Source organism: Gigantopelta aegis, chromosome 6 (genome assembly GCF_016097555.1).
Source record: "Gigantopelta aegis isolate Gae_Host chromosome 6, Gae_host_genome, whole genome shotgun sequence".
Taxonomy (NCBI): domain Eukaryota; kingdom Metazoa; phylum Mollusca; class Gastropoda; order Neomphalida; family Peltospiridae; genus Gigantopelta; species Gigantopelta aegis.
In genome coordinates, this window is record NC_054704.1 from 57,199,911 (window position 1) to 57,218,248 (window position 18,338).

An 18,338-nucleotide genomic window follows, 5' to 3' on the forward strand; every position below is an offset into this window, starting at 1 on the left:
AAAGATATGAAATATAACCAGTACCTGTCATCGAACCTAATTTTAGACTGGACTGCCCCCGAGGCCATTGGAACCACACCAGCCTGGGCGAGGGCTATTTGAGGTGCCCTCACTTCAGGAGCTGGAATATAAACAAGTAATGACAAACTTACTGCCACTATACAACTTAATGGATTCTCACTGAATCGTGTCACTCAAAATCAAACATTTACTATCAACAATGTATCAGATCTTAAACACTATTTGATATTATTAAGATTTGATCCAGTTTTCTAGCACAGTAGCCTGATCATGTGGACATGCAAATGGTGCTTATTCCCACTGTGAGGCAGAGCAATTGGATAAAACTGGTTGCAAGCGAGTTTGGTTACTACAAATCTATAGTCCATCCCATCATTCTATAAAATTGTTTTTTGTAAATAATTTCAGTTTGGTTTGACATAAAAAGAAAAGTCAGTGTTTTGGAAATAACAAAAAATAATTTTTTTGTGTCCAATTTAGAAAACAACTGACTCAGAAATAAATAACTTGAATTCCATAGTATGAAAAAATGCGTTCTCCTTGGGATGGACTAAAAGTGAATATCTTTTGCAAATGTTTTCGCAAATTTGTATTACTTTTAGCAACTGGCGCATTTGGCGAATGACAGAACGAGTCCAGGGCCCCGTTCCACAAAGTGATCTTAGCTCTAAGGTCAACTTAAGTGCATAACTACCTTATGTACTAAGGTGATTGTAGCACTAAGATCGCTTCGTGGAACAGGGCCCTGGATGTGCATCACAGAAAGTGAATTAGGTATGTCAACAGCATAAATAAAACTTTAGATTCACTTCATATTGGTTACCTATCTTTAAATTTGATGATCAACTGCTCTGGGTTTTCAAGACAAGAACAATGAGCTCAGATGAGGATAACAGTGTTACAGTCACTGCCTACACTGACTTCCTGCACAGACGGCAGACTTCGAGATGAATACAATGACAAGCTCACTTAAACTACCACTCCCAGTTCTGGTCAAACAGCCCAGGTGGCTGAGGTGTGTGCCCAGGACTGCATGTTTGAACCTTAACTGGATATAAGCATAAAGATGAAATTATTGAAGTGATGAACTACTGACCTGCAATATCAGCACTGAGTGGATTCATTGTTCCCAGGTAGTGATACTGCTCATCAAGAGAGCTGTAACCGGTACCTCCAGTCAGATACGGTCTGTACAATAAAACAACGTTCATTAAAACATATGTTATGGCTAGAATATGATACATATTTTGATAAGAATTACAAGCATTTAGAGAGTACTGTTAAAGCAATACATGTCCCCTACCGGGTCCAACAAATTTCAATATCTCCTATGTTCAAGGGCTTCATATATAACTGTAAAAACACGGGTAAATTGCCATGAAAATTAAACTTAATCTGTAACAGTACCTGATAAAGCAATATACAAAATTTCATCTCAATATCTTCAGGCCTTGAAAAGTCTTGAAAACTAATTTTCATATCTCCTAAGTTCAAGGGCGATAACTCTGTGAAAAATGTGTAAATTGCCATGAAAGGCAAACTTAATTCATAAAAAAATAAATAAAGCTATACACAAAATTTTAGCTCAATATCTTGAGACATTGGCAAAACAAAGGTAAGAAAACATATTTTGGTATCTCCTAAGTTCAAGGGCCATAACTGTCAAAAATTGATAAATTGTCGTGAAAGTCAAACTTGATCTGTAATCTGTAAAGCCATACACAAATTTCAGCTCAATATCAAGGCATTGTGAAAAAAAACACTCAGAAAACTAAAAGTGGGACAGATGGACAGACAAACAGACAGGCAGACAGACAGAAGGACAGAGATGAAGCCTAGTCCCCTCCAGTTGGACTGGTAGTGGTCTAATAAGAACAAAATATTAGATTTCAACTTAGAATTTAGAGGACATTTTCGTGTAATCTATTGCAAATTTTAGTTTTAGTCAATTTATGTTCAATATCTCTTCCAGTGGCTTAAAACTTATGAACTTTTTTGTTTTATTTATCAAAGTATCTAACATAAAAACACTAATAACAATAATTAGGGTACAATTTACTTAATTCAGATCAAAATTTTCAGTTGTGCGTTCAGAATGAATTGGAAAATACAGAGAGAAATCAGTGTTTTTATTAGTTTTATACAAAGAAGCACAATGAAATGCACAAATATACAACTTGGCATATCATACAAACATTATAAACTAACAATTAGCTCAAGCTGGTTCTGTTTCAATGCAGATGGTGACAGGACAGAGATATCAGGTATTATTATACATCTATACAATCTATTCCAATCAAATTGGTTCAATTGTAAATAATTAAATGTTCTTTGCGTCTATACACTTTATGGCAATCTGATTGGTCCAGAGGTGCTTACTTTTTTTCATTCATATCTCGATGAATCCAAAAAAATTAAGCCACGCATACTACACCACCCCCCCCCCCCCAACCCGACTTGCACTACTTTTGTGTAACAAGCCGGATTATTCTGGCAATCATATTTAGATATTTTGAAGAAAACACATGTGAAAGCTACAAAAAATGTATACAATAAATTAATGGAAAATGCTATAGCAGAGTAGACCTATGGATCTATACGCATTGATTAAAAAAAAAAAAAAAAAAAAAAACTTCTTTGCTAATCGTGACATGAGACTCAGTCGTTGGCCAAAGAAATCATGTAGGAAACTTCACGCCTGTAACTTATTTGTAAGCGATGTTCAACAGCTGTTGGCAAAAATTAAACGGTTCCACTGACAACATAAATGTTAAACACGTTCCCTTCATTCACTTTCATAAAATATAAACTAAACACAAATAGGACAATTCCTTCCAATGTAACTAAATGATCCGTAAAAATGCACAGCAGCTAGAGGAAATGATGTCATTTACAAAAAATCACCTGATTCAAATAATAGTGAATGAACGTTCGCATTCTTACGCGACATAAGTATCAATGAAGTTTACACAAACAATACTACAGGCGTATTTAAAGCTAAACAAAATAAATTCAGTTATGTATTGTTAAAGTATGCATATAAATTTAATTATAAGATTTGACCGCAGTTATTAACCGAAAAAACGATGTGCACACTTTTGTATGACCCGCAACATTGTTTTTTCGGTTCATACTTGCATGAACCAAAACATAATTGCGGTCAATTCTTAACACATGATCCAACAATAGTTACGATCTTTCACCCAAAAATCTCCAAACAGTGTTACTGGACGTTCCACATTGGATGGTAAAAACTCTATTGGACACGCATGCTCATTACCAAAATAAAGGGGTGTTACTCTCGTTTGTTTTCGTTTGTCCTTGATTTAACGCTGCCGGAGCTACTGAGTCACAATGTTATCTGATGAAACAATACAGGAATTTATTGAAAATACAGTGCCAGAAGTCACAAAGAAGAAAACTAAGTCAGATGATTAGTAGTGGAATGTATTCGTTATTTTTCTACATTACATTGCATCAGTTTAATATGGCGTTATGCAATTCAAGATGACGTCAAAGTTGATGCGTTGTTAAGGTAAATAACACATTAAAAGTAACTGACATAAAAATCTCTGCTAAGTGACACAATTTCAGTGAACTCATACAATAAAATTCCATACTGTAAACAAAATTGTATAATAACTTTATATTATAAAATAAGAAATAACTCACGATGGTTCATATTTAAGTTCTGGTGGTGGCTGGATTGAGATAGCTTTAGGTGGTTCTAGCAGCGTGTCAAAGCCTCTCTCCAAGATTCCTCCATCAGCCTCTACTCGGGTACCCCAATCTCTTTTCATATCATATTTCAACCTCGGCAAATCAAGTTCTCTCAGCTTTTCAAGATCAGCATCGTTGTTTAACCTCCTTCGTCCCAACACAAGTTCTGAGCGTGGACTATAAAAAAAAAAAAAAAAAAAAAAAAATATTCTTGCTTTTTACAAACATATTTATAGACCAAGAATTATTATTTTTGCAGAAACAAAATTTTATACAGCAGATCTTCCCTATAAATGTCACACAGAAAACTAATGCAAAAGTAGATGCCAAGGTTTTAAGGAATCTAACATATCGGCCAACTTGGAAATTAAAAGAAATAAAAAAGCTTTCTTTGAAAATATGAACTTCTTTTCCACTTTTGAGGTGCCAATCCCTCATAGAGAATTAATCACCACTTTCTGTGCAACAATTATAATCTCTACCACATATCTAAATTGGCTTAAACTTTTATAATTAGATTGGAATAAAAGAAAACAAATTTTGCTTTAACAAAACAAATAACGTGTGGCTTTCATCTAAATGAAAAGGAATGACAAACATAATGGCAGATGTGAAACAGAGGTGATGAATATGACAAAAAATAAATTAAATTAGGATTGTTCTGTTTCTGGTACTGAGCTGCATGACATTTCACATGTTGTGTGATACCTGATTTGATCATAGTTGGCCAGCCTGGACATGTACGCGACCTCAGCTGCTGGATACTGCTGCCCGACCACAACTGGCACTTGTACAACAGGGGCCTGTGGTGGAGGCTGGGCCACCTCTCGCAACTGATTGTTCCTCTTAGCTGGGTCATTAGCACCAGTCGCATTGATCCGCAGATCTTCATTCTTCTCTCTGACAAACACAAATTACAGCAGAAAGTTAATAAACATTTAACAATAACGTTAGCAGGCTTACATTCAGCTGTGAATGTAATTTCATTGTACAAGTGGAAACTGTAGTTTAATGCAAGTCTATAAAAACAGTAGTTGTTTAAACATTTAACAATTCAACTAAAAAATTAAAACCACTTTAATACTACATGTATTTGCTTCTTTTAACATCAAAATTTTACTAGTACTGTATGGTTAATTGTTATATCCACTTTTTAAAGCCAACAATGAAGTAAAATACGTGTATGTGCCATAATACATAACAAAAAACATCTGTCAAATACTTTTGGGGATCTTGGTACTTTATAAAAATGTGTTGTTTATAGTATTCAATGTCATAAAAGGTAAATAAATGTATTAACTAAATTTATTAAACATATTAGAATATCTTTAATTCCAAATTATTTAACTAGTGGCAAACACACCTTTAAATTAAAAAAAAAAAAAAAAAAAAAAAACATAAGTTCCAAAAAATGTACCTAAAATCATATTAAGACTGAAATAAATCTATCAACTCCATTTAAATACATTGCAAAAAAATAAAATAAACAGACAGAAAGAAGAAGGCCAACTGTGCATCTCCAGTCTTTCAAACAGTTACATCAACACACATACTGTGGAGTCAAAACTGGATTCAGCTGGGACTAATGACAAGAACAGAGTGCCAGGTTAGGTAGATCCCAAGTTACTGTCACTGGATGGGACTCTGATATCATTCTGATGGGTGGGGCCTAGCCCAGTGGTAAAGCACTTGTTTGATGTCTGGTCAGTTTGGGATCGATCCCTGTTGGTGGGCTCATTGGGCTATTTTTCGCTTCAGCCAGTGCACAACAACTGGTCTATCAAAGTCCATGGTATATGCTATTCTGTCTGTATGATGGTGCATATAAAAGATCCCTTGCAACTAATGGAAAAATGTAGCGGATTTCCTCTCTAAGACTGTGCTAAATTTACCAAATGTTTGACATCCAATAGCTGATGATTAAGAAATCAATGTGCTCTAGTGGTGTTGTTAAACAAAACAAACTGATATCATTCTGGTTTACACAGAAATCCAGTTTGGACAGAGTCCACTGTAAAAACCGAGTGTAGAGTATATAAGACAGTGAGCAAACCGTTTTTTCAGTTCTTCCATTTCCTTCATCTGTTTTTCCAGTTCCTGTCTGTACTGTTCCTTCTGGCGCTGTACAGCACTGTGTCGTTTGTCATGTCCTATAACACAACATAAAACAACACTTGTATACTACCTAAAACATTAGTAAAAAAAATATAAAAAATCTCTCTCTCTCTCTCTCTCTCTCTCTCTCTCTCTCTCTCTCTCTCTCTCTCTCTCTCTCCTCTCTCTCTCTCTCTCTCTCTCTCTCTCTCTCTCTCTCTCTCTCTCTCTCTCTCTCTCTCTCTCTCTCTCTCTCTCTCTCTCCCTCCCTCCCTCCTCCCTCCCTCCCTCCCTCTGTTTTTCTACAGGACACAATAAATGAAAAAAAGAAAAGCAGGTTAAGATGTATAATAAAATCTAACAAGACACATTCAATGTATAAACAGAACTTTAAAAATACATTTGTATGACAAACATGAAACAAACATATCTAAAGGAATAGTATTCTTTCACACAGAACATGCAATAAAAATATGACTCATGCATTTTCTAATAAAATACTTGAAGTAATGTATGTATGTGTTTTCATTATTACAATTATAATTAAGTACCATCTATTCTAATATCTAAACATATAAGAACTTATTCTTTATTAGTTTTTTGTATATACAGTCAAGACTGGTCTAATGGCCACCTGTATATAACAGCCACCTGTTCATAACAGCCAATATAAATCCCACCCAATACATTTTTCTTTATTTTACCTGTCTATAATAGCCACCTGTATATAGTGGCCATTACTTTTTTACCAAAATTAATGCCTGAACCAGCTATAACAGGCACAAACTTACACTGATCTTTTTCTTCTGTTTTTTTGTTGTTGTCAAAATGGACAGTTGAATTTTAACGGGACATGTATCGGCCTGTTCCAGTTACAATATAAAGTCACTGTTTTACTTATGTCGAAACAAAACAGGTACATGCTCCACTGCATCATTTATTCTATTTACACATGTACATCTTATGTTTATATGATACTGCAGGTCATTTAATTCATGTGCAAGGCAACTTGTCATTGGATGAAGTAAGCCTTGCAGTGAACTTACATACACATCGGACTCGTCAACACTGAAAGGTGGTGTATTCCATAGTGTGTGATAGCTGCTAAATAAGACATGACTGCTATACACAATCAGTGGCGACAGTCCGACACAATGTTTGTTCAGCCATTATGCATCGGCAAACTGGCCCGTTTGTTAACATATAATGATTTCTTCCATGCAACCTTTTGCTTCTCGTGGACTAATTTAATAGAAAACAGAATTTAATCAAAGATAAATTACTTTTTGAAAAGGTGAGTAACAAAGTGTCTTTCAACAAAATGTGTTGAATTTATGCTTTGAACAACATTTTTATGTAGTGAATAACATTTTTATGTAGTGAAATAGAACTACATTAATTTCTCTCTCGTTTTACATTTTTGTGACAAGTGTTGACATTTTTATGCATTCCTGTTTAGAAGTAGCTTTCATAGTAAACTATTTCATATGTTTTTATTTGCCTGTATATAACAGCCATCTGTACATAACAGATACTTTTTCCAGGTCCCTCAAGTGGCCATTATACATAGGTTTGACTGTATATAAAAATTGTTTTACAACTGGAGTAATTAGCAATAATAGTATTTAAAGAAACATTATCACACAAATATGCCACAACAAAGGAGTTAAAAATATGTTGCCCATGCCCAAAACAACAACTAAAGGTAAACCTGCAATATTAATTGGTATCAAATTTGTATCAGAGAATAAAATTCTGTTTCAGCTTACAAGCAAAAACTTTTAAATTCCAAGCAAATAAAAAGCACACTGACAAATAAACACACAATTGGAATGTACAAATAATAAGTACAATCGAGCACCGATGTGTTGAACTTTCTTGTGTCGATATATTGCTTGTGTCGATATGACTGGCTGATCCCGGCCAAAACATGTATTAACTATCACGTTTTTATCTCGGTTGAGTCAATATGTTTGAATCGATATTATGTTTGTGTCGATGTATTTTTGGGTCCCAACGCAGTCTTTTATATTGAAAAATGTCTCAATGTGTCAATAATAATATTATGTTTTAAAATAAATAAAATATTTTTAAAAATAAATATGAATTGTGCGATCTGAAATCAATGCTGTACCGTGCCGTATCGTGAGCATGTAACCAACCATCAAAAGAGATGCTCACATTTGACTGTAAACTCATGATTTCTACATATAGGTACTGTAACATTCACATGTAAGATGAACCAATCAAATTATTTGCACCATTGAAAAAGGTACTAAAATGGTCTTACTGACCTTAAAAGAAAACGCTAGCAGATGACGATTGTTACAGAATGCAATTAGTTATGTGACTTATGGCTTTGAGAAATTGTGGACTGGTAAAAGTAGGATTAATTTGTTTTGATAGGTAAACTAATTGTTAATTGACTAAGATGGCAGCGATCTCTGTGTTTTAGTCAGTTACATCACTGTTTTCGCTATCCTGACTTAGTTATGACTTAGATATGTTTTTAACGTACCCATATACCTCTATATGGCAACTAAGGCAAGAGATTCAATCATCTATTCCATCATCTATTACCCAACAGAGTGAATTCAAAGGACTATACATGTGACGATGACAGCCAAGCACTTTACCACCTGTTGTATCTTAAGTTGATGCAAGGATTGTAATGGAAAATGACGTCAATGTGTAAACGTTTTAGTTTTGCAGCTTTGATGCCAGGAACCAATGCGCCACAAATATTATTCCTAGACTTTATGAATTAGATGTGGGATTTTTATTTTTTTATTCTACAAAACATTTTGTGTAACTGTATTTTGATATCATAACTTTCTTATATATTCATGTTTGTTAAAAACTAAATTTATATTGTTTTAATGTCCACAGTGATTTTAATTTATAGACATTTAAAAAAAAGTATTAAAACTGTTCAGAGCGTGCACAGTGGTACAATTGATTGATTAATTTATTTTTCAAAGCGTAATAATTTTCATTGGCTTAAATAAAAAACATGTATGATTCGACAAAAAAAACAAAAAACATTTATATAATTTTTTTATGTACACATGTATGACTTGTTTTGTTCGTACATTTTTGTGGACATATTTCACTTAATGTTTGAGTCGATATTCGGTTAACTTGATATTTTTTGTGGTCCCCACGATATCGACACAACGGTGCTCGACTGTAATTCCAAATAAGGGAATTCAGTCTTCAGGACAATCAATTTGTGTACACTTTATGAATCTTAGACATCATTCTTCACATAGATACAGTATAATAATAATAAATGACAGACCAGTACTTTTATGTTAATAAAAAAACAATTCAATTTCAGGATGACATGCAGCATTATAGTTTGGACAATTACATACTGGGGTACATCTGTAGGTCATTTTACGATTTGTTTTTGCATTTTTGTTTGTTTTCCATTCCTAGTTACTAAACCAAATTCATCTAAAAGCATTTTTAAAAAGATGACACTAATCTATAACTAATATAGTATAATGATATATCTGAATGTATTCTACTGGTTTCCTAAAAAATAAAATAAGCATTAACATGGTTCTATTCTATTTTGGGTTTTTCACAAAATTGTTCAAAACTTAGTTATTCAATACTATAAGATTACTAATCTAGAAATACATAATATTGTATGCATGAGAACAACTGCATAACAACAATACAAGTTAAAATACATGTAGCATTTCAAAGCTTTCTAATTCAACCATCTTTTAAGACATCAGTGCCATTAGCTAACACCACTTTTATTTGTGACTGCACTGACCTGTTGTAACTAACAATAAATAAAAAATATATTTTTTTTTTTAAAAATAACAACATTATTTAAAAAGCCAAAAAAAAACACCAATCTGTTCAAAAAAGTAATAAATAATTGTATAATTAATGTAGTGAACATATTTTAATACCAGATGAGAATGGAACATGCAAATATAAAAATGTGTTGTTTATTGTGCTTTACTGCGAAAGGAAATTTAGTGTTTGTAAAAAAATGAATAAAACTTTCATGGAAGCTTGGAAACTAGTTATTACACAGAAAAATTCAGTGTTAACATGCTTGATATCACTAAAGGGCAAAGAAAACAAAAATACAAATAAAGTTTTTTAATTTCCACGGTTCATGGAATAAAAGTTCAATTCTTTTTTTTTACCACAAATGATGACAATTAAGAAAGAGACCACAGCCAAAGATAAAGTCTGACAAATTCATGCAATAAGACATCAAACACTATCAAATACTGACATCAAACACTGTAAGCCTGCCCCCAACCCCCGATGATCACACACTGTTCACCGAGAGACCTGTGCAGAAACAAGACTGTGTGTAAAACAGGAAGAAGTGTTAAGCCTGTGTTAGAAACTAGTGACGTGATGATCTGATCTAAAAACACATACCAGTGGATCCAATCTGGCCTGAAATAAGAGTCTCCCATCAGTAACCACACACACACTAGGTTAGTCACACCGTGCACTATCAAACACTTGTGGTCTGGGACCAAAATCATCTTTTATGTACAAACAGTAACATGTACTTGTATTGTTAGCATTTTAGAATTTAGCACTTTCAATTGAAAATATATAGTAGCAGGATTTAAAAGAATGTTTGATGCTAACCTCAGCACATTTTTAACTGTATGTATGATTACTGAGTATCCATTATATGGCAAGTCTCAGTATGATTTCTGTTCTAGTAAAAAAAAACACCTGTCATATATATTATTTAAAAATTAAATTAAAACAAGCATTTTAAGTCTACTGTTAAAGTAATACATGTCCCCTACCAGGCCTAATTTTTTTTTTTTTTTTTTTTTTTTTTTTAATATCTCCTAAGTTCAAGGGTATTTCATGAAAAATTGATAATAGTCAAACTCAAACTTGATCTGTAACTGTACATGATAAGGGTATACACACAGCTGAATATCCTTGAGGCATTGCACACAAAGAAAAAAGTCTGGAAAACTAATTTGGTATCTCCTAAGTTCAAGGGACATAACTCTATCAAAAATGGGTAAATTGCCATAAAAGGAAAACTTGATTTTTAACAGTACATGATAAAGCTATACAAAATTTCATCTCAATATCTTGAGACATTGTGAAAAAAAAAGTCCAGAAAACTATATGGTTGGGAAAAGTTTTTTTAGGGGAGGGAAGGGGTAAGATAATAGTGACAGTCGATGATCTAGAAACGTGTTCCTTAGACAATAATACTGAATAATATGTATGTCTTTATTTTTTTTAAATTGATTGTCAGTGTCAAATAACAGTCAATAAACAGTATTCATTAGTATTGGTACAAATTCAGTTATCTATAAGGTATGATTTAAAAGTGCTGAGAAATATTCACAAATATAATTAGCATTTTTATTTGACCACCAATATGCTACACTCATTTTACAGATGTGCAGATGATTAAACAGGATATATATTGTTAATATGCACTTAGTTCAAAGATGACTACCTGATATTAGCTGAATGACATGAAAGTGTTTCATGGAGGACACACAATGACTGAAGAACATCCCAGCAGTATGTACAATGACTTACCGATAGGCAGAGTGGCATAGCAGTCGGAGTCCTTAGAGCGGGGAAGGTTTTGGGCTCGAGGCTCAGACCGTCGGGGAGCTTCTCTTCTCAGCTGTGGATCCTATAAAGACAAACGTTATCAGTCACCAGTTTACCTCACCAATATATCACTGACAAACACTGTTCACAGTCACCAGTTTACCTCAACAATATATGAATGACAAACATTGTTCACACAGTTACCAGTTTACCTCACCAATAATATTATATGACTGACAAACACTGTTCACACAGTCACCAGTTTACCTCACCAATATATGACTGACAAACACTGTTCACACAGTCACCAGTTTACCTCAACAATATATGACTGACAATCACTGTTCACACAGTCACCAGTTTACCTCAACAATATATGACTGACAAACATTGTTCACACAGTCACCAGTTTACCTCACAAATATATGACTGACAAACATTATCACAGTCACCAGTTTACCTCACCAATATATGACTGGCAAACATTATCACAGTCACCAGTTTATCTCACCAATATATGACTGGCAAACATTGTTCACAGTTACCAGTTTACCTCACCAATATATGATTGACAATTGTTATCAAAGTGACCAGTTTACCTCACCAATAAACATGTATGACTGGCAAACATTATCACAGTCACCAGTTTACCTCACCAATATATGACTGGCAAACATTATTACAGTCACCAGCTTACCTCACCAATATATGACTGGCAAACATTGTTCACAGTTACCAGTTTCCATTTTCCATTTAATTATTTAATTCCTACTTCATGCAGTGTATTGTCATAGTAAGTGAACCTACAAATGTCAAGAGTAGCCTGCCCAGTGGCAATTAGATGCATTCCAGGGTCAGACTTTCTTAATTGATACACAGTAGAGATGTTGGGACTGAATGGGTACTAGTATTCCTGAAGGTGTGAAAATCGGTTATTTGCTGCACCTTATCGCTGTTGTTAAAATATTTTTTATATAATAGTAAAACTTTACTGTGGCCGCTTAATACACGTATTTTAGCAATTTGGGATCCGATTTAGGTGGCTGCTAGACACGTTAGACAGGTGACCGCTTATTACAGGTGCGTTTACATTATAAATCATTTGGGAAGGCCGCTTAAGGCAGGTGACCGCTGAGTACAAGTGGCCGCTAGGACAGGTTTGACTGTTTGAAGCTGGCGAACTAATGCCAAATATTTGTCTCTCCTCTAAACACAATTATAGCAGCCAGTTAAACAATGTCGCTTCACTTTCTATTTGTACTATATTAAATGCACAGAAAGCAATTTAAGCTGCTATTATGGGCAAGTTGTAGGATAAATATTGTTAATGTAATTAACAATATTTATCCTACAACTTGCTCATAATATACATGTCATAAACCCATTTGTTATTTACTATTATTAACTTGGTTAATAATGTTTTGCTATCAATGGATTATTTGTTTGCAGCGAACAAGACTTGTATACCTGAGCATAATATTTTGATGAGATTAAGTTAAGTGTGTGACGTTAAACTACATTTGTGTTAATCGCGATGATGGTGAGGTGACTTCAGAACTTTGAGTTACTGAATATCAAATTAAGATGTTATTTTAGAAGTGTTATAGAATAAATAGAATTCGCTACTCGTGTTTTTTAACATGTAAAATATCAACCTCGTTTAGTCGATCAGTTGATATTTTCCATATTAAAAACACTTGTGACAAATCATATATATATGTTATAACATCAACAAACCTAAAATATGTAGGTTGGTGGGGCTGAATTTTTTTTTTTTTGTGCTGATTTTTGACTGCTCCGAATGTTTGATATTTCTACTAAAAACACACCTGGGTTGAGGGGTTTTCCCACTGACCAATGAAATTCACACATCTAAAGACTCTTTGGAGCTACCATAAACATCCGAATGACCAACACAAAATATGAACAAATTATTATTTCAAGTAACTTGACATTCAAATGTCATCGAATTATTACGGCATGTCAACCACTTGAACACTGTAGTTTAACGCTCATTGAATAGTTCAGCTATTACAAAACACAATGTACATATTCTGACAATTCAACTGTAATTATTCAGTCTTTTATCCTCATTGGGTTTTTGGGTTTTTTGGTGTTTTAGAGGGGTTATAGCACTGCCCTCTTTTCTTTCTCGCCCTTAAATTCCATCTTATTTCTCACTGATCTGGCAACTCCTCCTATCTTTTAACTTCTTTTTGTTGTCTGTCCACCTCCATATCCTGGTCCTTATCTGTCCAATGGTGACAGGTGTTTGTCTCTTGTGACTATCTGTGACACACCCCATGAGCTTTAGCTGTGGGCTTCATCTGATAACTTCGATGAGTGTTCAGCAGTTACTTCTGCCATTGTTAAGAGGCACTTGTAACCATTTACTATACTCTCCTACTATTGGCAGTCGTTAGTTAGTGCCATGGGTTAAACTAGCTTTATTAGCGACAGAGGTAGGTGATGATGTGGACAGCTCAGAAGACAGAATCGATGGAAACTGACAGAAGGTTGAAACAGATTGAAATCGTGGGAGAAATTGGAAAGTTTTTCATATTAAGATAATGAGAATGATAGGCAGACAATGATGGTTAAAGTTAAAGTTTGTTTTAACAACACCACTAGATCATATTGATTTATTAATCATCGACTATTGGATGTCAAACATTTGATAATTCTGACATATAATCTTAGGAAACCAGCTACATTTTTCATTAGTAGCAAGGGATATTTTATATGCATCATCCCACAGACAGATAGCACATACCACAAACTTTAATATACCAGTCGTGGTGCACTGGCTGGAATAAGAAATAGTCCACGACGGGGATCAATCCCACACCTACCGTGCATGCGGCAAGCACTTTACCACTGGGCTACATCCCGGCCCCAGAGGGCAATAGATAAGAAAGATGAATGGAAGGTTGAATAGCTGTTACATGATATTTATCTTAGTCTTAACAGATTACCCATGGAAAATATACAAGCATATAAATTTCATGTTGTTACACAATACCTCAAGTTGCTCAATTTATGAGACACACTATTTTAGTTGCAGATATAGGCACTGCAAATACAAACTGTTGTTCATAAAATGTACACGTCTCCAAACATGCACTCAGGTGTGTATTCGCAAAAAAAACACCAAAACATGTCACAATATTAATCAGTTTATAGTACTCTCTAAGGATCTTTTCAGTCATAATAATTATACTGTATAATACATGCACATAAATACATGTATCAACCTTTAACAGAAGTAAAAAAAGATAGAGCTCTGCTATTTAATGAGATATTTTCGGGCATGTGCTGAAGTGAATAAAATATTTGATCAATGTTAGTAACTCAGTATTCATACACTACCTTCGGGGCATCAGATGTGTGCGATGTGCGCCCAGTAACTGCAGGCTGGTCTAACTCATCCTGTGTAGGTTAGTAGAAACGGTGAACAGTGTTAGTTGAAAATTAACAGAACAAGACAAATTCTGCATCAGATATGTTTCGATACAAAATGATGAAAATGTTTTTGTGAACTATTCAAGTTTACAAATGCATATTCAACTTCACAATTAGGTACTTATTCAAAGTCTACAATTACTCATTCGAAGTCCACAATTACCTATTTAAATGAACAGTATGCATCATCAACTGTTTAAAGCCACTAGCAGAAGATGACCACTATACAATTCATTTTTACATTAATATAATGACTAAACATTAAAAGTATTTATTTTCACATCATAATGACTGACAGCTTTGACTGCATCTAATATTATATATAAACCACATGGAAATACATTGATTATGAATTTTTTTTAACACTGCTTTAATTTTTATTTTTGACTAGTTTTTACTATAAATCACCACCCTCAAATCAGAATGGACAGATAGCAGTTTCGACAATCACCCATATACATAATCATTTAACGAAGGAAGGAAGGAAATGGTTTATTTAATGACGCACTCAACACATTTTATTCACGATTATAAGGCGTTGGACATATGGTTACGGACCACACAAGATATTGAGGGACGAAACCCGCTGTCCCCACTTCATAGACTACTCTTTTGCAATTAGCAGCAAGGGATCTTTTATATGCACCATTCCATACAAGATAGCACATACGACGGTCTTTGATGTACCAGTCGTGGTGCAATGGCTGGAGCGAGAAATAGCCCAATGGGCCCACTGACGGGGATCGATCCTATACCGACCAAGCATCAAGCGAGTGCTTTACCACTGGGCTACGTCTCGCCCCCATAATCATTTAAAGACATAATCTATGTCCCAAAATATGGGATTCACAGAAGCAAAAATTTCTGTTAAATTTTCCACTTCTTTACCATCTTAAAAATGCTCAAGAGCTTTTATTACAATCTCAGATTATAAGATAAGTTACTGCTACAGTGTACTAACATATGACCTGTTTACTACACAACAACAAGCCTGCACACTTCTGGACCCATATTTTCGAAGCAATCTTATTCTTAGCACTACGATATTGTAAAACCGTCGTAAATAAGTGACTGCAGCAAACATCATAGCACATTAAAAATAATTTTCTAAACTGTTGTAACTCCGCAATATCATAAATACATCACAGATCCTACGACAGCTACCTGTCGTGGACTAGAAACCAATATGACGGCTTATTTTTATTTTATGATGCTGTTAATCATAATGACGAAGATACAGTTCTCCAGTATTGATAGAACACTCATTCCAGTTACGAGGCCACCCTCTAATGAAGAAGCAGCATACTTGTGTAGAAAGGGCTACTATATTACTAGTACTATGTGGTTAATATGTGACCCCAATCTTCGGTAATTACACTTTGTTGATAATATGAACAAAAGTACTCACAAAAGGGTCTATATGAATAATAATTTCCCAAACTCAAAATATTTTGCAGTCAAAACTTTAAAAAAGTGTATTTCAACCTTGACCTTTGACGGTTACATCACCTATTTAAGAAAATTTACTAATCGATATAATGGGGCCTAATCGAGCTTTATGTGAAATGCACCAATAAACTGTCTCATCCTACAAAAATGTTTTTTGTAAATAAAATCAGTATGATTTGACATAAGATGAAAAGTAAAAGTATTTTGGAAATAACAAAAAAAATATTCTTTTTGTGTACAATTTAGAAAATAATCGGCTCAGAAATAAATAACTTATAGTAAATTCCATAGTATGAAAAAAGGCGTTCCATGTGGGAAGGACTATAAATAATCTATCAGAAAGCCTAAATAAAAGAAATATTACTTAAGTAAACCAAATTGACAAATTTTCACTACTTACAATAATTAACATGAGTACATGTGAGGCACATAAAACCTGTATCTATATTAATGAATATGTTATGGATATGATTAAAGTCTAATTATATGAAACTTTTGCATTGGGATGGATGAACAGTTTGCTTTGGACCAACCACCATCCCAAGTTGTTCCTACATGTGAGGTTTGATGGTCCTGTATACATCTGTATGCAAGATATGGTCCGGACAAGGATTTACTGTTATGTGCAGTAGACCATGAAAAGTAGGTCATAATGACCTAGTAATAGTATGCGACACACCGCCATACCAAGCTGTTCCTACATGTGAGGTTTGATGGTCCTGTATGCATCTGTATGCAAGATATGGTCTGGACAAGGATTTACTGTTATGTGCAGTAGACTGTGAAAGGTAGGTCACAGTGACCTAGTAATAGTACGTGACAAACCGCCATCCCAAATTGTTCCTACATGTAAGGTTTGATGGTCCTGTATGCATCTGTATGCAAGATATGGTCTGGACAAGAATTTACTGTTATGTGCAGTAGACTGTGAAAAATAGGTCAAAGTGACCTAGTAATAGTACGTGACAAACCACCATCCCAAGTTGTTCCTACATGTGAGGTTTGATGGTTCTGTATGCATCTGTATGCAAGATATGGTCTGGACAAGAAAAAGTTAACAGACGGATGTATGGACGGACGGACAAACGGACAGATGTACAGATGTACTGACGGATGGACGGACAATGCCATACCATAATAAGACTCATCATACATGTAGATGGGCTTATAAAAATTGACTTTTAGTCATGGAACTTTTCTAAAAGAAGAGAAAAGAATGTTGGATTTCTTCTCCGTCTCTGAAATTTGCCGGGAGTTCAGACGCTTGCATATAATTCATCTTGGCAAGTCAGCTGTCGTCAGCACTTCAAAGACAATTAGCATGTATTTGAAACTCTCTCCTGGTGCAGAGAACACATTCCTAAATGTCTCGAAGAGGCAAGATGTGTTCGTAAATGTGTTCCCGTTCTCAAATCCCATACCACCTCGCCTGGTGGTGACAAGAATGAATGCAAAACAACATGGCGGTAAATGAGGAGAATTTGATTTCTAAATTTTCTTTAACAAATGCTCCAACAGTTAAAATATTTTCCATCCTGTCATCATTCCCTAGATCCTCCTCATCATCATCATCAAACAAAAAATAGTAACACAGAGTAGAATTAGTAGAATTGCTATTATTTAATTTACTGACCGCCATACTGGAAACTGGCCTCGTGTATTTTAATCTTGGGAACGCGTATTCCCATCTGTTTGTGAATGCAGTTTCAAATGCACGCTTAGAGGGAATTTCCTTGATGACGTCACAGAGAAATACCCCCATCTTTTCAATCTCCACATAATGAGAGTTCCCATTTTTGTTTACAACAGATATTGTAAATCATGACATACTAAGAGAACCTTACGATACCTTTGAAAATCTATCGCATCTTAAATCTACAATATTCATATTTTGCTCTTAACTAGCTACAATACATCATAGCTAAGATTGCTTTGAAAAAATGGGCCATGGTTCTTGCAATTCTAATAACTCTTTTCTTTTGCAATAGACCCTTGTTAGGTATCAG

General features: G+C 34.4%; 1 protein-coding gene across 30 annotated transcripts in view; it reads right to left on the minus strand.

Moving 5' to 3' along the window:
• The window catches only part of LOC121375254 (centrosome and spindle pole-associated protein 1-like), a 121,211-nt gene that overhangs the window by 47,274 nt on the left and 55,599 nt on the right, over positions 1 to 18,338 (minus strand). For 24 of the 30 annotated variants that reach the window (XM_041502621.1, XM_041502613.1, XM_041502601.1 and 21 more), the window contains 8 exons: positions 14,791 to 14,850; positions 11,404 to 11,503; positions 10,255 to 10,272; positions 5,795 to 5,891; positions 4,450 to 4,641; positions 3,694 to 3,918; positions 1,118 to 1,209; positions 25 to 121 (listed from right to left, as the gene is read on the minus strand). In XM_041502621.1, coding sequence (XP_041358555.1) covers positions 25 to 121; positions 1,118 to 1,209; positions 3,694 to 3,918; positions 4,450 to 4,641; positions 5,795 to 5,891; positions 10,255 to 10,272; positions 11,404 to 11,503; positions 14,791 to 14,850 — 881 coding nt within the window. The remainder of the gene's footprint in view (positions 1 to 24; positions 122 to 1,117; positions 1,210 to 3,693; positions 3,919 to 4,449; positions 4,642 to 5,794; positions 5,892 to 10,254; positions 10,273 to 11,403; positions 11,504 to 14,790; positions 14,851 to 18,338) is intronic. The other 6 variants (XM_041502615.1, XM_041502600.1, XM_041502595.1 and 3 more) reach the window with 3 other exon arrangements.